We start from the raw sequence: 13,199 nt of genomic DNA, 5'->3' as shown, positions 1-13,199 counted from the left end.
ATCCATCCTGTTTCCATCTTGTGGGCATCTTGTGACTATTGTGATCCCAATTTTTAAGTACTGTATTGCCTCTCTTTTAAACTGCTCCTCTGTGTGTGTACCTGTGTGTGTGCGTGTGCGTTGTGTGTGTGTGTGTGTGTGTGTGTGTGTGTGTAGTACCAGGAGGGACAGAAGAGACGCAAGGCCCATTACAGCAGCGTGGACCTCTCTGAGGTGGAGGTGGAAGATACTGATGATTTTGTACGTCATTTTCCATTATCCTAAACTGGTCCTATACAATGTGGGTAAAAATGGGAAACTTTAAAAAAAAAGGTTCATGGTCCTATTGACCTACAACATACTTATAACTGGTGTTTATGAGTAATTAATACTTATCTAAACAGGTGTATTCAACATCAATCTGTTGACGTTATTATCCTGACATGTAGCCCATTGTGATGTCAGTCAAAAAGAAATGACATCAGATGCATGTATTCCTCTTTGTCGAGTTTGAATGTGATGCACCCTGAAAAGTGTTTGTACCAATAGTATTCCATTGCCCCCTCCACCCACAACCAATCCCCCTACTCCCACTCGCAGCTGAGGACAGCCATGGTGAACAGGAAAACTGGAACCTTCTCCATGGAGGTGAAGCGGACTGTGGAAAAAAGGGTGCGGGATTGCCTTCCTCACTCAGCCAACTGCACATATGTCTTCATGCTGACAGCCCAGTGGATTCTTTGCATGCTTTGCTTAAACCACCTTTATCCTTGGTTTCCCTCTTCAGAAACGTGTTCTCTCAATGCACAATGACTACTACTTCACTGATATCAAAGGAACTCCATTTAGGTAGATAAACTTTGCATATTCCTGGAATCTATTAAGCTGTAGTGTCATTAAACAGTAATAATCTCATTAATACCACAATCTGAGCCTTATATAGATATATGTTACAGTGAATTGCTGTTTGTGTGTGCACATGTGTGTGTTCAGTGTCGGAGTGACTTTGTCTCGAGGTCATGGCAAGTACTTCCTGAAAGGCAATGTTTCTTTGGAAGCAGGTGAGCATCCCTCCCTCCTTTTATTTTTTTCTGTCACTCTTTCACATTCCCTCTCTCTCCCTGGCCACGAGCATCAGTTCATCTTCACTTGGGGGATTCCCCTTCAGGAGAAGTACAGAGGAATGGTCAAGGAGGGAGAATTTAAATTCAGAAAAGAAACTGGCTCACCTTATCACTCACTTGCCAGCATACGCACTCGCTCCCTCAGTCATTTTCTCACTCATTCAGTTCTTTCCCCTTCCACTTACAGTGAGTTCCTCACTCATTCCCTCCCTCCATGCCTAATTCACTGATTATTGGTTCTGTAATCATTTGCTCCGTCACTTGGTTGTTCCCTCACTCATTCGCTCACAAATCACTCCCTCACTCACTCTCTCTCTCACTCAGTAGTCACTTGGCTTCCTCACTCATTCCCTTGCTCGCTCAATAATCACTCACAGATGGCATCAGCACGATTAGGCCGTGCTCGTTGCTAACACTGCTTTGTATCGTTTGTGTGTCAGGCCTGCGAGAACTGGAGCAGCCAGATGTAGCACTGGCGGATGAATGGTAACATCTTCTTGAATGTTTATGAACGCAGACATAACACGGAGGAATTGTAGTCGTGTGAACATCAGGATTATCTGCGGTGCAGTGAACCTATGAATCCAAAAAGTTTGGAATTATCTCCAAACTGACTCATCTTAAAAGTTAGATATAAGGCCAGGGTAGACTATAGCAGTCATTCCTGTTCTGCTTCTTCTCAAATCCAACTAAGAACCATATCAAAGGCAGCATAATTAACTAATGAACTGATGAAGGTGTATTAGAAGGAAAACCACTGCTACATTTCAGAAACCCTTTATTGGATTACTTGAATGTCATTTCATAATGTTTTTGCAGTTTCATAGTATTCGTGCCTCTCACATTGAAAAGGTGATACGTGTATTTCATTTTGTGCAAGTTCTTCTCACACAGAAGTGTGGGATTAATGATCATGTTTGTTGGAGCTGTAATGGGCGTTAACGATCCACAGGACATACTGCAACACAGATGATCACCATGAGCATCAGTACCTGACACAGGTTAAGGCCATCAAACAGTACCTGACCAGCCGCAAACCACAATTCAAATGTGAGTGACCCGCTGGCAAACCTCACCTGCACACCTGATTTCCCCACTGACGGCTCAGTGCGTGCCATTGTGTGAAATGTTGTACGTACAACAAACATTGCTATAGAAGGTGAAACTGTTTTATTTGGTGCACACAATAAATGCTTTATTGAGCAAGGTCTCCACAGTATAGAGGATACTGCTATCAATGCAGGTTTCTTATTTCTTATTACACCATTACCCATTCTATTTGAAAGAGATGTGGGAAACTGGTCTTGAACAGGTAAGACAGTACTTTAACATGTGTGTCCTTCAACTTGAATTAAATCGTTTGTCTTCAAAACACCTTAACTTGAATCTGTCTGCCTGGGTTCCAACATTGAAGCCTTAGTTTTGAGTTTTAAATAATTTCAATGTTATTGTTTCCAATCTCTGGTTGTGCACTTTCTTTGACAAAGTAATATTGCAGTGGCTGGTTTTTCTTTGTCTGCAACTAATTGCCTCAGTGGTCCGAACACTGGAGTTATTACAAGCCCATGTATTTGTGTCTATTGGGAGTGTGTAAATGTCACCTCTGGCTCTCCGTAGGTGACAGGGAGCTGATCCAGCAGGTTCTGTTTGACGCAGTGGTTAGTGCTCCTCTCAAAGCCTACTGGACCGGACTCGCCCTGAACAAGTCTGAGTAAGACAGTCGCACACAGCAGCACTTATGCCGCCTTGGTTAATCGTCTTCCAAGGTCTATAAAGAATGCTGCAACTGCTAATAAAGAAAAAGCTGGGGAAGGCTATTTAATGTCACACTAAATGCTCCACACAAGATTTCATTCATTATTAGGAGTTAACTAAGTTAGCATTTGGGCTTAACACATGATCAAAACCTCTTTGAAATCCTCTGGTGCTGTAATAAATTATAAAGCAGATTTTGTTTGCATGTGCAGGAACCCTGAGAAAGGGGTAGAGATTGCTTTCCTTGGAACTCGCACCGGCCTATCCAGAACCAACCTGTTTGTTGTTCCAGAGCAGCTGACCAATCAGTGAGTCCAAAAACAATAACAGACAATCATTTAGCAATTTAATGCCGTGCAATGTAATAATTTAGTAACTTCATAACAATTAAGTCATTTTATGACATTGATTAATGAATGTGTTGTATTAACAAACGAGTATGATAAAGATTGATGTTGATATTGTAATGTAACCTAGTTATGCTATAAAATGAAAAAATGTAAAGGCGGATAAAACATGAAATGTAAATGATGTAATAATTAATGTTTTTTTTGTTCTTGTGTGTGTGTGTGTGTGTGTGTGTGTGTGTGTGTGACATGAGGGACCTACTAACGGCAGAGGATAAGGAGGGTGTTTTTAATGCTGACCATTTCCCTCTGTGGTATAAGAGAGCAGCTGAACAGGTTCCAGGCACCTTCATCTATTCCATTCCATTTAGTTCAGGTAGGACACACACACACACACACACACACACACACACACACACACACACACACACACACATATCAAAGTCTATGCATTCTGGACTTTGCAGGACCTCGTTTTGCTTTGTAATGGAGGACCTTCTACTGCCTGCTCATGTTGTAAGAGCAGAAGTCATTGCTAAATGTAGAAATGTTGGAGCTCATTTAATCCCTGTAATCAGTTCCAGGTCTGCAGCTCAACAATGTGTCACATTAAATCAGTGAAAATGTTTAGGTAATGGCTGTTAAAGTTTTCTCTCTCTGAACTTCTCAAGTATTGAGCTCACACACACACACACACACACACACACACACACACATACATACACACACACACACACATTTTCCCCAACTGGCTCTTGAGAAGCAAAAGAGCCCAAAATGTCAGCACAACATGCTTTAGTTAGATCAGAGTTTAAATAGGTTGATCTGACATTTTTCGGACACTAATCATGTCATTAATTGTTTTAATATTTACAATGAATTGATTTCATGGTTCAAGTTCTTTCCAAATTTCTATATATCTGCTGCCATCTTGTGGTGAGCAAGTTAATGATTTAGTTTCTTTTCGTATCCCATATACAATAACTATATGTCCTAACTTGTTTTTGCCTTTTGTGTGTGCGTGTGTGTGCGTGTGCGTGTGTGCGCATGTGCGCGTGTGCGTGTGTGTGTGTGTGCATTTTAGCACAGGAGAATAAAAGTGTAGTGTTGGCCAGTACTGCTATTCAGCTCTTAGAGGACCGAAGGTCTTCAGTAGTGGCAGGTAAAGGCACTTTCACAGACATGATCACATGTTGACCAAATATTGATGCTGATATATAAGCTGACTTTTCTGTGTGTGTGTGTGTGTGTGTGTGTTTTAAATATACCTGTTTATCCTTTTTGTTAACTTGGTATGTTCCTTCTAGCTATTGGGATTCAGATGAAATTAGACTTCTTTCAAAGGAAATTTTGGACAGCCAGCCGACAGGTGAAAAAAACGACATCTAAAAGTTTTGCTTCTAATATGTTTAAGTCCTTTTTGACATGCTCAGATTTCCAGGTTTCAAACATTTGGATTCTCAATGAAACTACTGTAGAAAGAATATTAATCACAGCCCAAAGCCTTAAAGCATAGAATTTTTATGCAATACATAATATACAGTCAATATACTGACAACATATTCTACATGCAGATAACATGTATGGCTAATATCGGCAAGTGTACAAATGTAAAAGGATTAGAAGAGTAGAGTGAAACAGAACAGTCTTGTATGTAGAGATATACTGTGTGTTCATAAATCTGCATTCTGTACCCATACAGTGCAATGCTCTTGATGGAAAATGCTCGATAAGTTGTGATAATGAGGTAAATGTCTTTCTCTCCTTGTGACTCTCCTCTCACCTTTTTTGTGTCTGCCATGTGTCTTTCTGTCTGTTTCCTCTTTCTCAACCTGTCTGTGCGCATCTCTTTCTTTCCTTTCTCCCCCTCACACTGTCTGTCTCTCATCCATTTTCTGTATGTTTCTCCTCTCTTGTGGTTACATGAATTAAACTGCCTTACGTAGACGTTCTTTTTAATGTAAAGCTTTTAACTCTTTCTTTTTGAGCAACTGTTTACCCCAGCCAGCCCATAAGGAAATTAAATGCAGACATGAACTGTATTACTATACTTCATGAACTATTTAACCACAGCTCACATGCTTTCTTAGAGTCACGGCTGGATTTGGTTTTTTTAACAGCCAGACTAGTTTTTTAGCCGGTTGCGTTATAACTAATAAAACCTTGAGTTGAATTACAAATGTTCTTTTTCTTCACCCTACCAAGGTTGTGAACACTCTTTCCAGTCTCGTACTCTATAAGTAACTCGCTTTGTGTTTGTATAATTTGTATTGCTCCCACTCTCTCCTCCTGTCAGGACATTAAGTGTTACCTCATCGACAACAACGGCTTCATCCTGGTTTCTGAGGCTTACTCTCAGGTCAGTCTACCCAGCAATTCATAATAACTGAGAGTGACTTTTGTCTCTTTTTTTGGAAGTTATAATAAAAGCTACCAATGGCTTTTAAACAAATCCATAGTGAGAATCTTATTCATTCTGCACTTCCGCGAAAGACAATCTAGGGACAGGGTTTACTTTAGAGAAATAACAAACTAAAAGCTGTCAGGTTATCAGATGCTCAGAACCATTTGAAAGACATGTATGTGATTTAATCTTTGGGCTTCCTGGTACCAAACTCAAAGACAGGCCCCACTCTTTGTATATGAGCAACCACAGACCTATAAGACCATCAGTATGTTTAAAATATGGACATAAGTGGACATATTATCTGAAATAATATAAGTGTGAACGTAAGTGTTGTCTGAGAGAATCAACATATGGCATCAAATGCTTAAATGTTTTTTTTATGCTGACACGACACATTATGTTCAATTAACATTTTTCTTATTCTAGGGTTAGGTTTATACAAACTACTGCAACAGTTATTAAAACTAAGTTGACTGGTTGTCACTTACCCAGAACTATTTTAAATGCATGCATTAGACTTCATCTTTGTAATCATCTTCACATTTAACTGTCCTACTCAAACGTAGGCCCCACTCTGTAGGAGGCAGTGAGTCATCTTCAAATCAACAATCACAAGACTATTATCCAAACAGCAACCACCAAGTTCCAAATCTTTTATAAATGACTGTGGGGAATCAATCATTTGCTCACAATAAGTTTACTTTTGTTGACATGTTCCTAAAAACATAGTAGATTAAATTGGTATCAAGAGGCAAATGTTATAATGTCTCTGTGTTTTCTTTTTTTCTTTGTGCAGACAGGCTTGTTCTTTGGAGAGGTAGAGGGAGCGGTCATGAACAAACTGCTTCTCATGGGCTCATTTAAAAGGTGAGAAGCCTAGTGGTGTATATACACTGACACACACGCGTACACACACACACACACAGCATGCACACACACACACACACACACACACACACACGTACACACACACAGCATGCACATAGACGCACCCATGGAAACAAACTATACTATACCATACAAGTTAATAATAAAATTGTGCATTTGCTGATGAGTTTCATACATAGTGCTTGTAGTATGTGAGTTTTTATCTCTGGCAGGATTACGCTGTATGATTACCAGGCTCTGTGTAAAGAATATACTGGCAGTAGTGATAGTGCCCACACTCTGCTCGATGTGAGTACACACAATCAGCTCATCCAAATACACTAACACACAACACTACTAGACATGCGATCAGTTAATATCAATGCAGTAACACAACACTGTTGCACAAGCAGTTTGTTATGTCAACATACTAACACAACACTATTGGACATTCAAAAGGTTATGTCAAACTACAACAATACAAAAATACCAGTACTAGATATGAGTACTTTCAGTTATAAACACACTAATATAATACTTTCTCCATGTGCATACAATGTTATTTATGTTACATTATTATGCATTACAAATATAGTTGCATAATGGCAACACAGTGTTTTAAACACTTTATTATGAGAGCACTGATATGAAGATACTAATATTGTGATTGGTACAGTATGAGCTGGTTCTCTTTGTAATGTTTACTGCTGACTTTAAACCTCTGAGACATTGTGTAATAAAGCTGGTTCAAGGCCTGTACTCTGTGGTCTATATTTAGCAATGTCTCTGTATTTTCACCTTTCAGCCTTTTTCAGCTATCAGATGGATCATGGGTGAACTCATCTTGTGAGAACAACTTGTTTTTCTGTATAACATCAGATTTCAAAACCATTTCTTCTATTTCTGTAAAATTTTACTAAGCTGCATCATGTCTCAAGATGCTTTTTTCCCCCATGTCCATTCATCACAGATTCCTGTTAGAGTTTAACTTTTACAGCTGGTGGAATTTGGACTCTACAGTTCAAGGTGACTTTCAGCAGTTCAACAGTGACTTACTTCATGAATCATAATTAAACTCATCTCTTTATTTAGTTATGTGTGCCTCGGAACAAGCTGCTTCAATATTTGTCCTGACTGGTATCAAAGGCTGGCGTGTGTGTGTGTGTGTGTGTGTGTGTGACTGTGTGTGTGTGTGTGCGTGTGCGTGTGCGTGTGTGTGTGTGTGACTGTGTGTGTGTGTGTGTGTGTGTGTGTGTGTGTGTGTGTGCGTGTGCGTGCGTGTGTGTGTGTGTGACTGTGTGTGTGTGTGTGTGTGTGTGTGTGTGTATTTCAGCTGACAGAGCTCAGAGGAGGACAACAATGGTTCCATGTGACACAGAGTACCCAGCCTTCGTCTCTGAACGCACTATCAAAGAGACAGCTGGCAGCATCGACTGCGATGGCTGCATGAGGTGTGTGTGTGCGTGTGTGTGTGTGTGTGTGTGTGTATGTGCGTGTGTGTGTGTGTGTGTGTGTATGTGCGTGTGTGTGTGTGTGTGCGTGTGTGTGTGTGTATGTGCGTGTGTGTGTGTGCGTATGTGCGTGTGTGTGTGTGTGTGTGTGCGCGGGCGTGTGTGTGTGTCTGTGTGCGTATGTGCGTGTGTGTGTGTGTGTGTGCAGGCGTGTGTGCGTGTGTGTGTGTGTGTGCGCGGGTGTGTGTGTGTGTGTGTGTGTGTGTGTGTGTGTGTGTGTGTGTGTGTATGTGCGTGTGTGTTTATATGCTCTAGGTTGTGGTAAGTATTTTTGCACTTTATGGAAAGGCCACCAAGTAGTTTCATAGTTTGACACTACTACATGATATACTGGTCATCCTTGTGAGTGTCAGTAAATAGCCTCCTTGGTAATTAGGCTCAGGCTTGTAGTTTTCTTTGATCATTAAAAAGAGTGTGTGTGTGTTCTAAACGTCAGGACCAAATGACATACTCAATGTTAGAATGATCAGTAAACTAAGTATAGAGGTTAGGCTTTGATTATGGTTCTAGTCAGGCAATGTATGGCCAGAGCATGGTCTATACAGGTATAGCAGTACAGTCATGTCTAATAAAAGAATATAGTCAATGCAGAGGTCCTAGTTCCAGCATCAGCAGTATTCAGTGTTCTAGTAAAAACAAGGCCAGTGTCTCCGCTGCCTCTTGGGTCTCTCGCCTCTCAAGCTTTTTCTACAAGCCTCAAATCATGCTTTCATGCCTCTTATGTTCCCTCAAGCCCTCACCAGAGTTCTCCCAGGCTTTGGGATTGCTTTGACTTTCCCTTTCTCTTCTCTTTCATTAGCTTTCCACTCCCTTGGTTGGGAAAACCAATTTTTGGCAGTTTTAATTTTGCTTTTGCTCTACTGTTTCAAGTACATTAGCACACATTCCCCTATCAGCCTCAATTAATTACATTCATGTCCTGGCTTGTCCTGGGTTTCTCTGCAGATTCAGCCCCTCACATTGCAGACAGAGTAATGTTCATCTTATTCCTCATTAGGATCCCTGATCTGCAGCTGGTTCTGGGGTTGGCTTGGCTGCCACATCACAACCCCCACATTGACTGTTCTGGACCCTGGTGTTAGTGTGCTTTTTTCAAGGGATCCCATTGTTAGTATGCTTTCCTCATGGCCTAACTCTAATGCCAGCACCCCCCCCCCCCCCCCCCCCCATCCCTGGGTGATACTAACGTGTGCCTTGCACCATGGATTGTGGAACAAGATCACACTTAAAGACCAATATGTTCTCTACCCCTCATAACTTGTGCCTTTGTGGCATGTCAGCAAGCTTCTGTTTTGACCAAGATGCAGTCACCCACACCTGATCCTTGTTCGGAAAGGAAACAAATACAGGATGGCCATCATCACTCTGTGGGTCATTATGAATGCCTCGTCATGCCCATCTGTCTTCCAGTGGAATATCATTGAGGTACTGTGGGAAGTCTTTGACTGCTACATCTTTGTCTATTTGGATGACATACCCATTCATTGTTGGTCAATGGATGAACAATGTAGTTCACACTAGGAGGGTTTTTCCCATGCTCTTGTAGAAGCACCTGTATTGAAGAAGTAGAAGTCCCTCATCCATTCTTGGTTGGTCACCTTCCTAGGGATCATGGTGTCCAAGAACCAGCTGAACATGCACTGGGCCATATTTAACATGACTGTCCACTGGCTACATCCTACATGCAGTGCTTTCTGGGCTTCAATAATTTTTCCCAGTACGTTATCCATCATTTTAGCACTATGACTATGAAACTAACTGGCCTTACCGATAAATCCATAGGGGTTCTGGTTTCAGTAGGCACCAGAAGCCCAGATTAAGTTTGAGGAGCTCAAACTGCCACCCATTCATGGCTCCAGTCCTGGAGCTACCTGACCCTGAGCTCCCCTTTGTGGTTGAGGTCGATGCTTTTGATGTAGTTGTAGGGGCAGTGTGTAGATTGTGGTTCAAATTCAGTGGGAGGTCCCCCAGGTAAGCTCTATGTCCCCACCTCTGTCCTAAGATGGAGACATGTCTGCTTCCCCCCTGTTTCTGTTGGAAGAGACTGATGCAGGGGTCCCATCATCAGAATATTCACAGAATGGCAGAGAGCCCGAAATGCCCTCTGGGTTGCTTCCACAGCCCCAAAACTCACTGTGCTTCAGAGATGAAGGCCCTCCTGGCCATGTTGGTACCATTACTTAATGTCTGACTTTTCACAAAGGACCTTACATTTACATACGTTTTTATCCAAAGACACTTACAATTATGACAATTTGAGCAATTGAGGGTTAAGGGCCTTGTTCAGGGACCCAGCATTGAGCTACCACCTTCCCCTCCATACGAAGCCTCTACAGGGGCACTTTTAAGATCCTTAGGTGGATAAATATTGCTCCTCCCGTGCTACATGCTCATCAACTCCACTTTACATGTTTCCCCACTGAAGCTTGTGCTTTGTAACCTAAGCGCTGACTCCACCAGCCCCATGCCTACTGCAGGGGGCACAAGAATACACAATGGGCCCAGTGTTGCACCCAGTACCTTGTTGACAGGAAAGGGTATGGTACTGAGGACCACATGTCACATATTGGACCCTGAGCTTATCAAGGCCTTTAAATGTGACTGATCTGTGTGGATTGGGAACATCAGGAGCTGTTCCTCAGAGCAGGGATCCTTTAACTATTAGGTCACCTTTGTCCACAAGATACAGAGCAGCTCCAATGTAATCAGGGCAATTAGCCACACATGTCCTGGCTTCTTAAGAGTAGCTTGTTTAATGTTTTTTTACTTTATTGTATTGATAACCTTTGTATATTCTCACTGTGGGGCAAATGTGGAGAAACTACACAACAAATGTATTAATTTAATTAAAAAAAATTTTTTTTTTAAATCTAGGATTGTTTTATTTGTCCAGCTAATAGTACTGCTTTTCAATTAAGTACATTTAACTGAAGTGGATTTTTTGGATGGCTTAACATAGTAATTTTACTGTGAATTTATTTATACTTTAGTTAAAGTGATGAACTTCTGATGCGTATGCACTAGTGAAAGGAGTATAAAATAGTCCACAAATGATTTATTTAAAAATTGTACCTGTATACTGCCCCTCACTCTGTCTGTCTCTCTCTGTCTCTGCCTCATGTCACTATGCTGTTTCCTTCTATCATGGTCATCTCTATCTTCCTGTCTCCCCCATGTCTCTATTCTATTTCCGCCCATTAGAACATTTGTTATTCAGCAGATTCCCAGCAGTAACCTGTTTATGGTGGTTGTTGAAAATAAGTGTGACTGCAGTTCTACCCTTCCAGTTACCATGGAACCAATCGAGATCATCTATATCCTTAAAAAAAAATCCTTTGTAATCCATCGTTAAAGAGAAAGTGCCGAACAAGGTGATGAACACCTGACTGATGCATCAATTTTTATATGAAATGTCTTTGAATAAACCACAAAGACTTCTGCTGATGGTGTGTTTACTCTGCCAGAGTGAAAGGAATATATTCATAACAGGAGATAATAGTAGCTTGCATTCATAATAAGTAAAACCAGAAAACCCAGCATCATTGAAAGGCAAGCAAACTCCTAAATTCCATGCACTTCCCCTAGATTCTGTTTGCCTTGGTAATCTTTGTTTTGCTTCTTGTGCACAGATACACTAAGCTGAAGAGCCAAACAGAATAATCTCTCACACCATGAGCCTCCTACACTCCTACGTCACCGTTTAGACAACATGCTCAGTTTTCTGAATGGGCGCTGATGAAAGCTGGCCTATCCGATTGTGATAGTACACACAGCAAAATCAGCCATTGTCAAATGCCTGTCAGTATTTGTTTTAAATGTAAAGTTGCAGACAATTTTGTTGATCTTGGCAACCATCAAAACACCCATATACACACATGCATGACCTTAATTGCCTGTGTTTTGTAAACGCATGGTTTCGACACTTTTGTGTGTGCTGATCTTTAACATCTAGACACACAATGAATCTCTCAAGTGTGACAGACTGAAGTTCCAGAAGGACCGCAAACGCCCAGATTCCTGCCACCCTTTCCATCCTGAGGTACTCTGTGTGTCTTGTTTAATGTGTGTACTGTATAGTTTGTTAGTATACACTTTGTGTTAGTTTCTGTGTGTCTGTTAGTTTGTGCATGCGTGCATATTTGTGTGTGTTTGCATGCTTTTACTGGTAAGAACCAAATGTCCTCAGAGTTAATATGATGTTTAATATGATGTCTGTGCACTTTTTCTGTAGGAGAATGCCATAGAATGTGGATCTGCTGGGACCCTTTCTCCTATGCTGGGGGCTGCTCTGTTGTCTCTCATGATATTTCTGATCTCCAGGTGACCTTTGATGTGACCTATAACATTTCACCCTGAGCACTGATTGGATAGCGCTTCCTAGTTAACGGCTAATGCCAAATGGGAGGGAAAAACTCATTGTTAAAATCAGAATCAACATTATGACTTCAGATCAAACCTGCTGATGCCAGCAGGATGAATGGTTTCATGAATATGGACTGTTTATATGGAGATGGTATTGATCATGAAATTATTCAAAAATTTCACATTAAGCAAAAGTGCTGAAACCTTGAAAGTCAATGAATTCACATGTCCCTGCTTTTCTCTGTTATCCAAAAGTCAGTAGTGATATTCGTTAAACAAGCAAATAGGAAGAAATAAATTAATTCTTATATGTCTGCCTCTCATTTTGTTACAAGATTGGATATATTTGAAACACATAAAATGCATGAAGTGAAAAAAGATTAGAATTCAGTCAGAATTCAGTCATGGTGCAGAAATCAGTTGGTAATAATTTCACAGAGAGAAGGGGTGTGGATTATTCTTAAAGTTTGTTAGTTTGCCTGCTTAGCAAAAGTGTCAGTGAAAATGTTCATTTAAAGGTCCTTTATGTAAAAAGAGACTGATTTATTGTAAATAAAAGCAGATTTTCCATCAAAGCTCTTTTTTCAATAAGGTCTTGCTTTCAGTCATTTTGACTCATGTTTTGCTGTGTGAGGTTATGATGAATATTCCAGTTTAGTTCAGAAACTGCAGCCTAGTGTGTTTTATGTAATACTGACTGTATTCTGAAAATGAGCCTCTACATGATGTGTGTAGCCTATGATACTAAGAAAGATAAACAGGGCGGCACAGGTCATGTATAACTACGTAGGTTGTCAATTGCAGGTCCCGAGTAAAAAAATCTAAGTTTTTATAGGGTTTGGCAGAA

General features: G+C 40.8%; 1 protein-coding gene across 7 annotated transcripts in view; it reads left to right on the top strand.

Annotated features, from left to right (window-relative positions):
- cacna2d3 (calcium channel, voltage dependent, alpha2/delta subunit 3) overlaps positions 1–12,927 on the top strand; it is a 41,069-nt gene extending 28,142 nt beyond the window's left edge. Inside the window, exons 18-38 of one of the 7 annotated variants that reach the window (XR_014119429.1) lie at positions 157–240; positions 580–651; positions 767–828; positions 973–1,040; positions 1,544–1,589; positions 2,056–2,153; positions 2,721–2,814; positions 3,071–3,166; positions 3,460–3,581; positions 4,290–4,367; positions 4,513–4,574; positions 4,908–4,952; positions 5,502–5,564; positions 6,409–6,479; positions 6,713–6,788; positions 7,285–7,325; positions 7,450–7,505; positions 7,813–7,930; positions 11,192–11,788; positions 11,943–12,029; positions 12,222–12,261. Coding sequence is in view for 2 of the 7 variants with exons in the window: in XM_035520589.2 (XP_035376482.2) it covers positions 157–240; positions 580–651; positions 767–828; positions 973–1,040; positions 1,544–1,589; positions 2,056–2,153; positions 2,721–2,814; positions 3,071–3,166; positions 3,460–3,581; positions 4,290–4,367; positions 4,513–4,574; positions 4,908–4,952; positions 5,502–5,564; positions 6,409–6,479; positions 6,713–6,788; positions 7,285–7,325; positions 7,450–7,505; positions 7,813–7,930; positions 11,192–11,304; positions 11,947–12,029; positions 12,222–12,314 (1,641 nt within the window). In the remaining 5 variants the exon portion in view is untranslated. Of the gene's footprint in view, positions 1–156; positions 241–579; positions 652–766; positions 829–972; positions 1,041–1,543; positions 1,590–2,055; positions 2,154–2,720; positions 2,815–3,070; positions 3,167–3,459; positions 3,582–4,289; positions 4,368–4,512; positions 4,575–4,907; positions 4,953–5,501; positions 5,565–6,408; positions 6,480–6,688; positions 6,789–7,284; positions 7,326–7,449; positions 7,506–7,812; positions 7,931–11,191; positions 12,030–12,221 lie in introns of those variants that run through there. The other 6 variants (XM_035520589.2, XR_014119431.1, XR_014119430.1 and 3 more) reach the window with 6 other exon arrangements.
- The last annotated feature ends 272 nt before the right edge of the window (positions 12,928–13,199 follow it).

Source organism: Electrophorus electricus, chromosome 22 (assembly GCF_041902795.1).
Source record: "Electrophorus electricus isolate QZ-2024a chromosome 22, ASM4190279v1, whole genome shotgun sequence".
NCBI classification, from domain to species: Eukaryota; Metazoa; Chordata; class Actinopteri; order Gymnotiformes; family Gymnotidae; genus Electrophorus; species Electrophorus electricus.
Note: the sequence above shows the minus strand (reverse complement) of the source record. Positions and strands in the feature narration are given on the sequence as shown.